This window comes from Centroberyx affinis, unplaced genomic scaffold (genome assembly GCF_046629955.1).
Source record: "Centroberyx affinis isolate AG114_WGS23_722 - 3 ecotype Tasmania unplaced genomic scaffold, CSIRO-AGI_Caff_v1 ptg001777l_1, whole genome shotgun sequence".
NCBI lineage: Eukaryota > Metazoa > Chordata > Actinopteri > Beryciformes > Berycidae > Centroberyx > Centroberyx affinis.
This window is the reverse complement of record NW_027280170.1, coordinates 1-16,493: the sequence shown is the minus strand read 5'-3', so window position 1 is coordinate 16,493 and position 16,493 is coordinate 1. Positions and strand designations below refer to the sequence as shown.

General features: G+C 39.9%; 2 protein-coding genes across 4 annotated transcripts; both read right to left on the bottom strand.

The window, feature by feature from the left end:
* Positions 1-2,138: 2,138 nt before the first annotated feature.
* LOC139652275 (protein NLRC3-like) lies at positions 2,139-5,604 on the bottom strand. 2 transcript variants are annotated; one of them, XM_071529288.1, is made up of 2 exons: positions 4,726-5,604; positions 2,139-4,626 (listed from the first exon to the last, which is right to left on the bottom strand). In XM_071529288.1, the coding sequence occupies exon 1, from the start codon at positions 5,360-5,362 to the stop codon at positions 4,799-4,801; it is 564 nt and encodes a 187-aa protein (XP_071385389.1). In that variant the 5' UTR covers positions 5,363-5,604; the 3' UTR covers positions 2,139-4,626; positions 4,726-4,798. The 2 variants fall into 2 exon arrangements, with proteins under 2 accessions (XP_071385389.1, XP_071385390.1); XM_071529289.1 differs by having other exon boundaries at positions 2,140-4,462.
* Positions 5,605-5,655: 51 nt separating this feature from the next.
* On the bottom strand, positions 5,656-11,694 carry LOC139652278 (uncharacterized). Of its 2 annotated transcripts, XM_071529292.1 has the most exons (6): positions 11,583-11,694; positions 10,762-10,864; positions 10,536-10,649; positions 7,583-7,696; positions 6,311-6,389; positions 5,656-6,134 (listed from the first exon to the last, which is right to left on the bottom strand). In XM_071529292.1, exons 2-6 carry the CDS (start codon positions 10,848-10,850, stop codon positions 5,853-5,855), a joined length of 678 nt encoding a protein of 225 aa, XP_071385393.1. In that variant the 5' UTR covers positions 10,851-10,864; positions 11,583-11,694; the 3' UTR covers positions 5,656-5,852. The 2 variants fall into 2 exon arrangements, with proteins under 2 accessions (XP_071385393.1, XP_071385394.1); XM_071529293.1 differs by lacking the exon at positions 7,583-7,696.
* Positions 11,695-16,493: the final 4,799 nt, after the last annotated feature.

The following is a 16,493-nucleotide window of genomic DNA, read 5'->3' as shown; positions in this document are numbered from 1 at the left end:
AGGCAGACAGTAAACCAGAAACAGGCAGACAGTAAACCAGAAACAGGCAGACAGTAAACCAGAAACAGGCAGACAGTAAAGTTAGTCAGTTGGTCAGTAAACCAGTTAGGCAGCCATCGTTTTAAAACCAATTGCCCTACATAGAACCGCTTTGTACTATGTAGGCTGTATGTAGGCCTATGTATGTATGTATGTATGTATGTCTGTCTTTATCTATCTATCTATCCATCTATCTATATATCTATCTATCTGTTCAGTTCTCAGGTCAGTATCTTTATTATCATGACTGTGTATCAGAAAAAAAAATTCCAAAGCAGTTTACAAAATGAACATCTTCAAAACCAAAACACAACAGTTTACACAGTCAGACCGCTGAGATGACACACTGTGTGGTCTGAAGACCTGAAGTGGAACGGATCAGGACAGACTCAGACTTGCTGAGGCAGAGTTTCTGTCTCCTGCAGGCAAATATTTCTCAGGTCAAGATGAGCAGCAGCTGCCAGTCAGAGAGGCTTTGATCTGAAGCTCCTGACTGCAGCACTGAGGGAATTCAGGTTGTAATGTTTCTGTTGTGTAGTTATACTCCAAACGAACAACGACTTACTGAACAACAACATGGTTTATTAACTGAGGTTTGTACATGCAGTTATCTCCGTCTCTTGACTCCCTGTGTGCTGTGTACTTTCACCAGGTGGTGTAGTTTCACTGTCAACACATAATACTGTGAACATCACATTGCCCTTTAAAAAAAAAAAAAAATTACCAATGTAATGCTTTAACATTCTGACACTGGGCTTACTCTAACGTATTAACTAAATCTCAATAACTTTCTTACTGTACTGAACATCATACTCATCTAGAAATATGGCAACTCTGTCTTAACGGTACCTTTAAGCACTTAGCCTTCACACTCTAGGTCTGAACACATAACCCACAGAATAAGATGCATGCTAAGTGTTTGACAAATGTTGTTCTAAAGGAAAATCACTTATCTTCTCAAACTTGACTAAATCAGTTCCTTTTGAGTTCACAACAGTTCAAGTTAGTGTCCATGTCTCCCAACACATGTACTGTATGTGGCTAAGAGATTGTCCACGTGTTTAACAGTCCATGAGCTACGTATAGTCCTGTAGGTAGGCGGGAGGACGTCTGTTGTGCCTTGATACTCCGGTGAACATCACACAGATGACATCACACCCTCTGGCGGCCATGTTGGAGGTCCTCAGCTCTGTGAGCCTCTGGTCTGAACAGGAGGGAGCAGCTTGAAGTCTTTACACATGGAAGCTGCCTTGTTTCCAGAGACGACAGGAAGGTTTGAGAGGAACTCTGATGATTTTGTTGGAGATCTTATGAATTCTTGGAGAGTTTGTTTAGGTTTGTGTTGTAATTACATTTCCAAACCAGCAGATGAAACAATAATCAGAATCAGAATCAGAATCAGCTTTATTGGCCAAGTATGTACACATACAAGGAATTTGACTCCGGTTTTTCATTGCTTACTTACACAGAATAAATATAAAGGGCTAAAAGCTGAACAAATAAACAAAAACAGAAAAAGTACAAGAGAGCGCAATACCGAGGCTGCCATCCACAGCGCCATCTTGGAATGATTTATAGTAGAGTGTCAACATTGTTTTCTCCATGTTAAAAAAAAAGCTCAGTTTCTGTAAGAAGAAAAACAGACGCTGAGCTGGTGCCGACTCTTCTCCAACTCTTCATGTTTTGGAGTAGAGACTAGGGCTAAAGACAAGACAGTTTACTGTGTCACAGTAACCTACATTTGGAAACAAATCCACCTTATCACACTATTCACTTTTTATTCTATTTACTGAGAACGTTACTGAATGGATCTACAGCCACAACACAACAAGCTGACTCAGTGTCAGTGATTGGCTGAGAATGACAGCGGTGACTGGTGGTTTGATGGTGGATGGATATTTAAAGGTGACATGTAAAGAGACAACAGCGCCCTCTACTGGCCCAAATCATCCACAACTCACTCCATACTATGTGGGTTTTTATTTTAGAAAGAAGTCCTGCTTCTCTTTTGAGGAGAGAAAAAGTCTCATCTCAGCTGCTTTCTACCTGCAGTAGATTATGGAGACATTTTCTACATGTATGCACCTGTGGCTTCACTGCGTCTGCTGGACACTGTGCATCGTGGGACCTTGAGGTTCCTTACAAATTCCCCCCTGGGGAGTTCCTCTGGAGCCTGGACCTTGGCGGTGGGGTGGTTAGTGTTACACTATACAGCAGCCATTCCCAAACTTAAGAATGCCACGGCCCAATTTGAAATCTGAAAATCTTCCACGGCCCAGCCAGCCCTTTAATCACAAGTCTGATCAACACATAAGACTAAGATGAAGTATTTCCCTATATATTTTTTATTTCATAAACAGAATATGTGAACGTGGGCATACTGCAATGCAGAGCAAATTAATTATCCATACACATACACATAACAATTTGTAAAGCAACAAATGTAAGAAATTAAGTGCAAATAGTGAATTGTTAAGCCCGTATCCTGACTGTTTGACACCCGATAATAAAACGCTTACATACATACACATTTCACAATATCCAACCCAATATCAACATGAAGAAAAAACAGACAGAAAATATAATTTCTGATGCAGTTATTACAATCCATCACAGCTGGGCTCATTGCCGTGTAATATTTTGAGGCGATCGGTACTCACTTGAGTACTTTCTACGAGTCCTTCTTTTTGTTTTCACGGATTCATTTTGATCTTCTGATGACTTTCAACTTCAACTTTCAACTTTATTTGTCCCCGGAGGGCAATTGGTTTTGCAGCAAGACATACAAGACAGACAGAAGATACAAAACTATAAAGTACGAAGCACCTACGTAGGGTACATCGAACGGGAGGGGGGGCACTGAATGTTACGGACTCGGGGAGAACAACAGTGATCCCAAGTTGACCTTCCCAATCAAAAAACTGCATACAAAAATATACAGTGCCAAAGTGCTTACGCAAATAAAACACAAATAAAGTGCTGAATTCCGGGACATCAGTTACAAGATCAACATGTCACCAATATAAATACAACATGAATATGTAAATACAATACAACAGCCTTATGTAAACAACATAACCAACAATGTCATCATAAACAAAATAAAAAAAAACGACATAGTTAGCCAGGGTTGGCAACAACGTGAAACTTTGTCACAACCATCACCATCATCATCATCGTCATCGACACCATCATCATCAAATCAACACCATCACTGCTAACTATCCCCCTGGCCTGAGTTCAGAAGGGAAATGGCGGTGGGAATAAATGAGTGCTTGTATCTGTTGCTCTTTACAAATCTGAGGGGGATCTGGGGGAAATCTGAACCGGGAGCCAGAAGGTAGGATCTGAAACTCCGAGTGAAGCGGGTGGGCGCTGACTGATAGGATGGATTTAGCCTTCCGCACTACCTGTCTGTTATACAGGTCAGTGAGGTTACTTTGCTGGACACCTAGGATTTTACTGCTGACCTTCACCATTTTGGAAAGAGCAGATTTGGCCTTGACACTGATGATTAACTCGTGTAGGTTGATTCTCCATTAAGAGCTTTCCTTTTGCAACCTGATAGCCACCGCTCCATTTTTACTCTTCCCCGCCAATGACGAGATATAAGATACGTTCTGGCCGGATCAAAAATAGGTCAGATAAATGAAGAATAACATGTAATTTAAATCCCATGACTTATTAGTTCTGATTACTTTTTTTAATGCAAATATTGAATCATAAATATTTTATGGTGATTTCAAACTTAATTACAAAATTGAAAATTAAAAACCTTTTATTTATTTATTGTAAATGACCGCTCGCGGCCCACTTGCAGTACCTTCACGGCCCACCAGGGGGCCACGGCCCACACTTTGGGAATCACTGCTATACAGCATAGTTCTGTGAGTAGCACAATAGCATAGTAGGTGACGTGTTTATACTCCTGTCACTAAGATGATTGGCTCTCTGAAAAAATGAGGGAAGTGACGGCTAACTCTGATTGGTTCTCTGGAAAAAGAGGGAAAGTGTTCGCCAACTCTGATTGGGTAAAGAGAAAGCATGAATGAATGAATGATTCCTGATTTAAATTGCGTAATACTTCACAAAAAACTAGCCAAGCCTCTGAATTGTTTTTCAGTGAATCTCTTTCTTTATGTTTATTAAACCTTTCAGTTTGAACAAGTGGAACACTGAAATCCAGTCAGAGGAAGCTAATGATGATGGAATGAAGAATATAAAATAGTACATTTACCAATAATTGTAAAATATTGGTATATATATGAAAAAGCTATATTATTTGTGGTGGCGTTGGCTCACAGAACATCCGATGTGGTGCACATTTAAACACAGGATCCAGGAAGCCGTTCCAACCATTTATTGTAATCAAGGGTGGATTGAAATGGTTGACAGTTGGATGGTGGTTGGTGGATGATTTTTTCTATACAAAGGAATATTAAAAGAAAATATTACATATCTGATGGTATCAAACAAATAATAATAAATTAGGTAAATTAGGTTATTGTTTTAACTTGCATCATTAATGCATCCACAATCTGGCATTTCACCCTTTTCTCCTTAATTAACAGGATTAAACTCAGGAATCTATCATAATAAATACAAAACAATCTGTTAACTTTCAAACAATACATGCCATCAACCAAATAACATGTTATAAAGGTGAAAAGACCTTATAAAACTCACATCGGTTCTCTCTTTGTTCTGCCTGGAATGGTTTGGAGGGAAAAGAGGAGAGTCACCGGCCTGAAGGGCGGACTTATATAATCTTGGGGGAGTGGTTTTGTGAAGTCTTGATGTGGGAGATGATTCTGCTGGCCTGCTCCTCATCTCTGAATCTCTTCCTGAAATACTCCTCCTTCTGTGGGTCAGTGAAGCCTCTCACCTCTGTCACCATGTCAACGCACTCAGGAGGGATCTGATTGGCTGCTGCAGGTCGTGTGGTTATCCAGAGGCGAGCAGAGGGAAGCAGTTTCCCCTTGATGAGGTTTGTCAGCAGCACATCCACTGAGGTTGACTCTGTAACATCAGTCAGGATCTCGTTGTTCTTGAAGTCCAGAGGAAGTCGACACTCATCCAGACCGTCAAAGATGAACACAACCTGGAACTTGTCAAACCTGCAGATTTCTGCTTCTTTGGTCTCAGTAAAGAAGTGATGAAGAAGTTCCACCAAGCTGTACTTTTTCCCTTTCTGCAGATTCAGCTCTCGGAAAGTGAATGGAAATGTGAACTGTATATCCTGGTTGGCTTTGTCTTCAGCCCAGTCCAGAGTGAACTTCTGTGTTAAGACTGTTTTCCCAATGCCAGCCACTCCCTTTGTCATCAATGTCCTGGTTGGTTTGTCTCTTCCAGGTAAGGGTTTAAAGATGTCTTCACATTTGATTGTTGTTTCTGGTCTCGCTGGTTTCCTGGATGCTGTTTCAATCAGTCTGACCTCATGTTCATCATTGACCTCTCCACTCCCTCCCTCTGTGATGTAAAGCTCTGTGTAGATCTGATTCAGTAGTGTTGGGTTTCCTGCTTTAGCAATCCCCTCTAACACACACTGAAACTTCTGCTTCAGATTAGATTTGACTTCATGTTGGCAGATGGCAGAAAGAGTTTCTGAATGAACAAACAAATGAAATCAATGAGTGGATGTAACAGAAAATCTGAGAAATCTAAACATTTCAGTGTGGATGTATATATTTTCCCACTACATGATATCTATCCAGATCATCAGTACTGGACAAACATGTTCCAGATAAATTGTATAGATCTGATGCAGATGTGTTCAGCATATTTACAACAGAGTTTGGAAATGTAAACATCTCTCATTTTCCAGCATTTCCTCTTTCCATCATGTTAAACCTGTTAAAAGCCTCTTCCTGCTCTGCAGAGTCAGCCAGCTCCTCCTGCTTCATTCTCCTCAGGAAGGTCAGTGTGATCTCCAGAAAAGCCTCTCTGCTGCTCCTCCTCTGCTCTTCCTCCTCACCGTCCACCACCTCCTCATCCTCCCTCTGACTCTCTAACCATTCTGGGTAATCTGGAGTCAGAACCCTCTGGATCCTTTTCAGCTCGTTCTTCACAAAAGTGACAATGTTCTCCTCAAGAAGCTGCAACAGAATAATTAAAGTTTCATATTAAAATCGTGGAACACAACATCAAATCCATCTTGCAGGGTTTGAAAGCCCACTGGTCTAAAGAGTGCAGCATGGAGACTATAATGACCAGAATTGTTTTGCATTTTCTTTGTAGCTGAAGTAAAATGTGTTGTTGTACATTTACACACCATGAATATGGAGTCCAGGTCTGTTTGATGCTCCTGGGCAGACTGACCGCTGGGAACCTCTTTCCTTTGATGGTGAACTCTGTGGAGAAAACATTAAGTATTAGGTCTCCAAACACAAACACAAACACACACACACACACACACACACACACACACACACACACACACAGGTTGTCAAAGGCGTTGTGTTCTGTCATGATGAATCCTGGCAGAAACACAAGGTGAACTCCACTGTAAATGTTTCTCTGAAGAGTCTTTCCCAAAGCATTTTGCAGCACTAGGTGTATCTTGAAGTCATTCTTCAAGACATTCTTCATTTCACAAGGCTTTCCCGAAAATACTCACAACTCACAAGCAGTACATGAAATGTGTTGTTCATTCAACAACCTGGCACTGGTCGAGAGATTTCAAGTGTCTCTTTGCAGGAGCGGTGGAGGTGAGATCCTACAGCAGACAGACTGTCGAACCTAAACTCTGATCCACAACATCAAAACCATTAGAGGCATTTCTTTTTGCCCCAAACCTTACTGTCAAAATAAATAATAAATAAATAATACTACCTCTCTTTCACCAATGTATTTATTATTAGGCTACACCAAATTTGAGCATATGCTTTAGTCTACATTAATACTCTATGCCTTATACAGTCAGCTATTTATCACTAAGCAAATCCCAGGCAACTGGCCAACAACACAAACTAGTTTATGAGCCTGCAAATTCAGTAAATATTTTCCCTCAACAGGTGAAACTATAATGTTCAGCTGGGTCGATATCACACACCAGCCTGCATCCGCAAGGCAGCCTGTCAGTCACAGCTCTACTGAAATGGCAGCATTACAAATAATATATAGAAGTATAAACATTCAGAATCTACAGGTGAGAAGATGAAGTGAACTGTTGGAGGCTATAAACTATATCTGTTTTAAAATGAAGGTTTCTTCGGTCGACTTGTTATGCTTTCAGCTCAGAAAATTGATGATTCCTTATGATTCTTGAAGTTGATCTTCAAGTAGATCTTGAAAATTTGTCATCATGAAGTCCTTTGGGAAATGCATGTGAAAAACACACTACTTGAAGTAGTGCGTGAAGCATGTTGGGAGTTTTCAAGATACATCTTTATCAGTAAAGCCAGCCCTGATTATTGGATGTGATGTTTTGAAAGAGGAAACTAAATCAACAGAATATGAAGGACCGGACCAATTCTATATCTCATGACTTGATGCTTCTCAGGAGAGTCAGATAATAACAAACTCATCCATTTTAAATTCTTACCTTTGCTCAGCAGAGTGCTGTCCATCTTTGAAGTCAACATGGCGATCAATAGACCAGTCACTCTTCATGGACACACAGCTGGGTTCAGGGGAGTCTGGTCTCTCCTGCTGGATCCTGATAGAAACACAGGATTGACAAAAGTAGGGGAGTTTTAACCTTAAGAAAAGCAGGATTTCGACCAGAAAGCCACCAGTTCAAATCCCAGAACCAGATAGAAAATCTGTGAGAGGAGAGTGAATGAGAAACGTTCTCCCCTTCCTCAGCTGTCAAACTTTCCCTTCACAAAAAGGTTAAAAAACAAGAACAATGTTATATATTGTAATTTTTTAACCTTGATTTTAACCTTGATTGGCTATCAAATGCTAACAAATTTAATTTAATTTTATCTGAACCTATCTCAGATGATTACTGACCCCACCAGGCCTAATCCAAAAAACAATAAGAGGGCCACACTAATTGATTTAATTTATCCAATAGGAGTGACAAAATAGCTTCTGCTGGAGTTTTTGATGAAAGTGATCAATGCCCCATAGCATGTGTCAGAAGTATGCACCTAAGTAAATCACATTCACGTGTTGTTGTGAAAAGAAACTTGAACAATTTTGACACCCAAGCCTTCTTGTTGATCTTTTACATAGTGACATTCACTGCACCTGCAAGGTCCCAGATGCTGAATTAGCTTTGGATTATTTTACAAAAACCTTCCTTTCAGTTGTTAATAAACATGCTCCTCGCAAGAAATGCAGAATAAAAGACAGAACAAATCCTTGGTTCTCATCAGAGCTATCAACCCTTTTTAAAGCGAGGAACTGGGCCTGGGCGTTGGCTAGAAGCTCAGGGGACTCTTCTGATTGGCACACTTTTAGGCAAATTAGAAATAAATGCACATCCTCTGTGAGGAAAGCCAAATCAGATTATTATCTACATTTAATTACCAGTTTCTATTCAAACCCAGCAAAATTTTGGAAGGCATTAAACTCCAATAAAAATAGATCTACTGCCTCTCTACGTATGTTAAATTTGGGGAGAGCTTAGTATCTGACCAAAAAGCAATTTGTTCTGCCTTCAGCATGCACTTTGAGGCTGCTGGCCACCTCTTTGATGCTGAAAACGTGCGAGATGTGAGAGATACCCCTTTTCCTCCTTTCGACTCTCTGGATAACAGTGTTTTCTCTCTGTGCTTCACTCTTCATCCATCACTCCTCAGATAGCTGAAGACACACTCCTAGCTATTAATGCTAGATGCTCTATTGGAGGCGGATGATTTGGACCCTTTCTTTATTAAGCTCTCTGCTCCATTGATTTCAAAGGAACTATCTCACATTTTTAATTTAATTAATTTAATTTAACCATTGACACTGGAATAATTCCTAAAGTTTGGAAAACAGCACATTGTGCTGCAGTTTTTGTTGACCTATCGACCTTTTGATGCAGTCGATCATGCATTACTCCTACATAAGCTTTCAGCCATTGGCTTTGATTCCATTGCAGTCAGAGGGTTTCAAAGCTATCTAACAGATAGGTTTCAGTGCATAAAGGTAAAAGGTGCTGTCTATGATAAGATACGTATAGCGAAAGGAGTCCCTCAAGGATCTATTTTGGGGCCAGTACAGTTCACTATTTATATTAATGATGTTGTCTCTGCCTTAAATAATTGTCATGTCCATCTTTATGCGGACGATACAATTATCTATTGCTTCGCTGATTCTGTACAGCGGGCTGCAGCGAACCTGCAGCCGTCTTTTGACCTGCAGGGTGCACTCTCACATCTTAGGCTGGTGCTGAATTTGCAGAAAACAAACTTAATGTTTTTTTCTAGAGCCAGAAACATTGACTATAACAACCTCCTCATCTCCACCGTCAACAGGGATACCATTGAGAGAGTTAATGAGTATAAATACCTTGGAATTTGGCTCGATGATAAACTGTCATTTAAATATCATATTGACAATCTTGTCAAAAAATTGAGACTTTGAAAACTTTTTATATAGAAACAGACCATATTTCCCAGTGTTCTGCAGAAAGAGGATAGTGGAAGCAGTATTTCTATCTGTTCTTGACTACGGTGATGTAATCTATAGAAATGTGGCCGCTTCCACGTTTAAACCCTTGGACACTATATATCAGCCTGCCCAGTTTTATTACTGGTGATCCTTATGCAACGCATCATTGTGTTTTATATAAAAATGCAGGCTGAAATTCTATAAGACCTGGGGACCCTTTTTGACATACTTTCATAACACCCAAACAACATAGTGTGACATGCATTCTAGCCCTGCTGCCCTTCACACGAAAATAACACCTGACTTCATGGAAATAGCTACATCCTTAGTTTTATTTCTTTATTTCTAGATACTGTGCCTCATACCTATTCTAGGTAATCAAGGGGGTGGGAGGGTGGCGGGGTAGGGACGTCTCACTTTATTACTGTCACTATTATCATTTTTTATTTTTATATGATTGATGTATATAGTACACTGTGCCCTACCAGACTCGTTCTTCCAACAACCTCATGCTTCAGGTTCCTAGAGTCAATTCTGAACTTGGAAAAACTGCTTTTAGTGACTGTGCTGCTCACACTTGGAATAACTTACAAAACACCAATACCTGTGAGTCTGTTTAGTGGTCTTATCTCGTCTACAGAGGTGTCTAACTGTACCTGTTTTAAATGGCCTGTTTTATTAATATATATATGTGTGTGTATTTGTAGAAATTATATATATTGTATATATGTAGATAAGTTTGGTTTTAATTGGTCATTGTAATGCCCAGCACCATTGTAAATGAGGAACCCATCCTCAATGTGTTTCCCAAGATTTAAATAAAGGTTGAATGAATGAATGAATGAATGAATGAATATTATTGTTAATATCTTATTCCTCTCCAGAGGGAAGTTGTTCTTTAAAATGTGTTGTTAATGCTAACATTATACAGTAACATTATGTTGACTTACTGTGTTTCAGAAGAATGTTGTCTTTTAAAAACTATAGGTTGAACCATAGACTGGTCGCTCTTCATGGACACACAGCTGGGTTCAGGGGAGTCTGGTCTCTCCTGCTGGACTGGGCTTCAACACAACAGAGAGAGAGCTTTTACTCTGAATAATGATGCTGTAATGATTTCACTGCTGAGCTCTGAGATGGAGAACAGTCATGGACAGTTAGAGATCCTCATCTTACCTCTTAGCTTTGGTCTGGCTGTCATGTTCCCCAGACAGAGTGGTTTCAGAGGGAGGGAGCCCCTCCTCTCTCTCCTCAGACTGACTCATAGTAGAGCCAACACCTTTACACAAACACACCCAACATGCTGTTAGTTGGACTGGAAGGTTTAATTACAGGATAGATCACTTCTGCTGTTGGGATCATTCCTGACAGTAAAATACCAAATATACACTGAGTGCCAGGAATGGTCTTAAAACCTTTTGAATTTTACTCTTTAAATTTACAGACACCTGTAGTCTCCTGTTTATGGTTTGCTCTTGTTTTTGTTTTCCTTCAGAAATAAAAATAGATGCTTCAGTCAAGATTGTCTTCACTCAGATTTTGCTCAAAATAATATCAAACAGTGAACCCAGTATTGTGTATCGAACCATCAGCTGAATGTATGAATGTACAGAATACTAGGAAGACCTGCTCTGTCCAACAAATGAACTGACCAGGTTTATACAGACAGAAGGATTTTTCATACAAAGGGACAACTAAAGGCTCAAGAATTTTCTGTGTGAAAGGAAGTGAACCTCAGCTTTGTGGAGGTTGTGGTGTTTTGTACACAGTGTATCAACAGAAACACAACATGTATCTGAGTTTTCACACTAGTTCTGCATTTCCTGCATATTTCACCAATGCAGTGAATTGAGATTACAACCCAACTAGTGTTTATCAGGCTTCAACTAAAAGTCACAAAACTGAATGTTCTTTAGCACCTTGTCCTGCTAAAGTCGACTATACAGTCACATCATACAATGTCAGCTAGTGTATTCACCAAACATTTATAATGTTACCTTGGAAGATGTTTGCCTGGTGAATTCACATCCAGATCAAGTCACAGAGACGTTCTGCCTTCATCTGTAGAGGAAACACTGGCAGAGAAGACGCTGCTTATTCTCCTTCGTCACTTCTGGGTGTCTGTGTTCATTTGATCTGAGGCTGCTGTCACTTCCTCATAACTTCACTATCAAAGTCTAGAAACATCAGTCTGACACCAAACCGGTCTAACCTGAGGCCAGAAAGCAGGTCTGAGGCAGAGACACCACAAATCAGGTGATGTAGTTCTACTGTGTGTCCACTAGATGGAGACATTAACCACATCATCTACAGTGAACTAAACAGCAGACCAGCACACACAGATGTAATGATGGAGGAGGAGAAATTTATATCGCTTTAAAATTCAATGACAGAGAGAGAATGAGAGTGTCGATCTAAAATCTGTCTGACGTCACACAAAATGACAGCTGCGATATCAGAAAAGTTTCTTGCTGAGGTGGAGCACGTGACAGGAGGTTCAACTCTTCCATTTTGATTATAGCAAGAGATTTTACTGTATTTTGATTACATTGTTTTACTTTGCAGTTTATTGTATACATGTAACATTTATTGCATTTTAATGTGTGCACTATTTTCTGTCGTTGGTTGCAACTTTTATGTTTGTGTTGTAGTTTCCTTGGCCAGATCTCATCTCAGTGAAACCAGCCTGGTTAAATAAGAAAATACATGAAAAGATAATTTCTATAATATTGTTGATGAAGTGTCATCAATGTTGAACTTAACTCATTTTAAGGTAATTCTGTGGTTTTTAGTGGTTGATCCTGTTACTGTAATGAAAATAATCTGCGACACGACGGTAAGTGAAAGTGAAATTAAGTCAGAGAGAGAGAGAAAGAGAGAGAGAGAGAGCGAGAAAGAGAGAGACAGAGAGAGAGAGAGAAAGAGAGAGACAGAGAGGATGCGCCTGGTTTGATTCAGGAAATATCAATGATAATATCAATATCACGTTGGTGGAAAAAACTGAGACTTGAGTTTAAATCTTGGCTGTGTGGTCTGCTGCCATTTTGGCAATTTGTGGAGAATTTCTAATACATTCATACACCCATGTGTTTTTTGTAAAGCAGAGTTTAAAAAAGGCAAAATACAATGTTCAAGACATCTGGATTCATTCATTCACAAAACAATATCAAGCCTGTGAAGATGGTAAACATCACAACAGAGAACTACTGCAAAATAGGTTGACTACAGGCCGGTAATAACAATACAAGTAATACAAGTTATAATAATGGGTTTTAAATAGAAATACTTTATCATTTCTCATGTGTCTCACTTGGCTCACTATCAGTCATTGTGAATGGCACTATGTGACAAAAAAAAATTACTGTCGCCCATGTTGCAAAGCATTGTGGGCAAATCTTTACTCTGCTAAGCTCCAGTTAGTAGCATTACTAAGGAGGTAACTTTTACAAAGGTCTTTTCAGTCATTCACTGATTTATTGATTCATTCAATCTCTCTCAGTTAGTCTATCTGCCCCCTAGTGGCCGTTAGGAGACATTCACTCAATTCAATTCAATTCAATTCAATTCAATTCAAAGGGGCTTTATTGGCATGGGAAACATACGTTTACATTGCCAAAGCAAGTGTGAAATAAAAACAAAAAATGTACGTACAATTAAAGATATACTAGAATAAAGAAATTAGTAACAGAGCTGTGTAACTGTTACGGCCGTAGTGTGGTGTGTGTTTTTTCCTGTCTCTCTCCCCAGATTACCGCCCTTCTCCCCCTTCCTTCCTCTGCAGTGATAACTCAGCAGGGCCTGACGGATACAGACCAGGAGGAACAGACAGGCGGTGCCGGTGGGCCAGTCGGCAGCTTCCGAGCTGTGTGTTGGTTATCAGCTAAACTCGAGTTGTGGTGTACGGTGTGTCGGTAACTTTGGCTCCCTTCCGGAGGGAGTGTGTTTATTAGTGTTGTGTTTAGCCTTAGTTTAATTTAACTGTTAACTTGTTGTTTTGGTTATCGCTTTCTTTATTTTTTTTAGAAGGTAGTTTTCAGTTGATGTTTTGAGGTCTTTTGTAAACCTTTATTTAAGTTGTTAATAAATTCTTGGTCTGTTCATATATTTAATTTTATATGTTACTCCCTTCATCCCCTGGACTAATTTTGGGGACGTAACAGTAACATTGCAACATTGCAATCAAATATATAAATAAGAGTAGGTAAAATTAACTTAAAAATACAAACAGAAAAATTGTGCTTTTGCTGTTAAAATATATATCTATATCTATATCTATCTATCTATATATATATCTATACACAGATAAGTAAAGATAACTTAAAATAAAAATTGAAAAATGTGGACATTGCAGTTAAAAAATATAAATACAAATAAGTGAGAACTGTGTAAACACTGCAACAATTTTTTTTATTTTTTTTTACAAATGTATTTAAAGGTATCTGTTCTGTACAGTATGTCTATGTCCAGAGATCAGCACAATGCAGATAGTGAAGGAATAAGGAATTCACTCTCTCTCTCAGTTGGTCTCTCTGCCCCCTAGTGGTCGTTAGGAGACATGTCAGTGTCTCCAGAGACTCACTGAACCAGGATCCTTCACTCTCCTCCTCTCTGCACCTCTGCTGAACTGTGGATCTGCCTTCTCATCTCTGACACTGTGTGTCCTTGTTTCAGTATTGTGCACGCTATCAGCTGATTGGCTATCAGCTGTCCAATCCAAGCTGATGGATTGGATTCATTGGGAGCCTCAAGAGCAGAGCCTTTTCCGCCAAATACAACTGTAGAACCGTTAGTGCTATAATGGTCCAAACTCCTTGAGGTAAGTGTCTCTGACTGAACTACTACTACTACTGCTACTACTACTACTACTACTGTGTTTTGTTGTTACAACACTTCATTCAGCAGAGGGAGCCAGAGAACCAGACACACACACACACACACACACACACAGTCTGTTGTCATGTCCTGACACTGCCACAGAACTACAAGAATGTAAACCAAGATGCCCTCTTAGAAGTTGTGTGTGTGTGTGTGTGTGGTGTGTGTGTGTGTGTGTGTGTGTGTGTGTGTGTGTGTGTGTGTGTGTGTGTGTGTGTGTGTGTGTGTGTGAATGAAGGGGCAGGGTTACACTACTAAGGTTCAAGCATAACAGACAGAGAGAGAGAGAGAGAGAGAGAGAGAGAGAGAAACGTGGAGAGAGAGAGAGAGAGAGGAGAGAAAAAAACATGGAGAGAGAGAAACAGATAGAGAGAGAGAGAGAGAGACATGTGCAGTTTGAATAAACACAAGGAGCGTTTGTTTTCCATGTTCTGTCCTCTGGCAGCATAAATCAAACGCACCTCTAGTGGCTGAAACGTTTGAATCCTTCTGTTAAATTCATGTGTTTATTCAAGACACTAAAACAGTGAAACCCACAGGAGGGAGCATTTCTGTCTCCTATGAATCTGTATGTCATCAGAGGACTATGTATACATATATATATATGTACCTATATATATATATACATATATTCAGTGGCGAACCTTCAGGGCCTTCAAGGTATTCTCTGTAGGCCTAGAATCCTAACGTGCTAAAATGGAAAAAGAAAAACATTCTGTCCAATAATCTGTTTTGTCTATATGTTGTTATTCGTTAGGCTATATTATGTGTTGAACATCTTATATTTGTGTGAGTGTCTGTGCGTGGCGAGAATGTTCTTTTTTGGCAGTTATGTGTGTGTAAAATTCAACCAATCAGAATCTTTTTCTGGTGTTGCTGGGTGGATTTTCTACCTCGGCTTCTCCTTCAGGGCCTCGGTTCTCGGCGGAATACCCCGGATGTTCATTTGAATGAGAGCTTAATGTGGGATAGACAGTTTTGATCAACCGATCGGATTTGGATCTGTAGCCTGTGGGCGTATTCTTCCAGGTTTTCCCGCGGCCTCGGGTTTTCTCGACGCATCTGTTAGCTGAACACAGTCGCTATCTCAGCGCGCGGTTAGCTAGCAGAGTGAAAATGGCAGCAAGTGGAGAAAAGTCTGACATCGTCACAGATTTATTATCACTGCCTTTCTGCAGGTGAACCTTTAGTGAAAAGCTAGAGACACTTAAAAAAGGGCATCCAACACCCGAAAATCTGGATCTTATCCAACCTTCAAAGGGTTTGTTCGGCATTTTAGCAACAGGGAACGATAAGGAAAAGGAACTCCTTTTGGATTTGAAAGCAAAGAATCAACTTTATGACCAGGTCATTGAACAATTTATCCAAAAGGACAGGAGGAGGATTTTGTCTTAAAGTGAACGGCACTGCAAGTTACGTAAATATATTTCTTTACTGCTGGTTTATGACATTGTTGTCATATCATATTTTCATTTCATTCATTTATCTTTGTCTCAGTTTGCACACGCTGTCATTCACAGATTTTCATACTTTGCATTCATACATTTCTACTCAGTATGTTCTAGTTTTGTATTGTGTTCTCTATATCTGCTCTATCCTTATCTATATTCTATAGTTTCCCAGTTGTTGAGCACCATAAAGAACCATTAGAGAACCGTTCTGAAGGGTTCTGTACAGCACTATAAAGGGTTCTGATATGGTACAAGTCGAAAGAACCATTTTCTGGTGCTGTAAAGAACCCCCCCCCCCCCCCCAGGCTGCTGACCTGACTCCATTCACCGTCAGTGACTGACTGCCAAGTTTCCATACACACACACACACACACACACTTTGTATTTCCCTCTCTCTCTCTCTCTCTCTCTCTCTCTCTCCTCTATGTTTTCTTGTTTTTCCTTCCTCCTCACTGTGTGTGTGTTTGGATGTGTGTGTTGGACAGTGTAAACACACACACACACACACACACACACAGACACAGTCAGACATCTGGAAGTGTTCTTCTTCTTCTTGACACGTTCCAGAGGAGCGCTGATAAA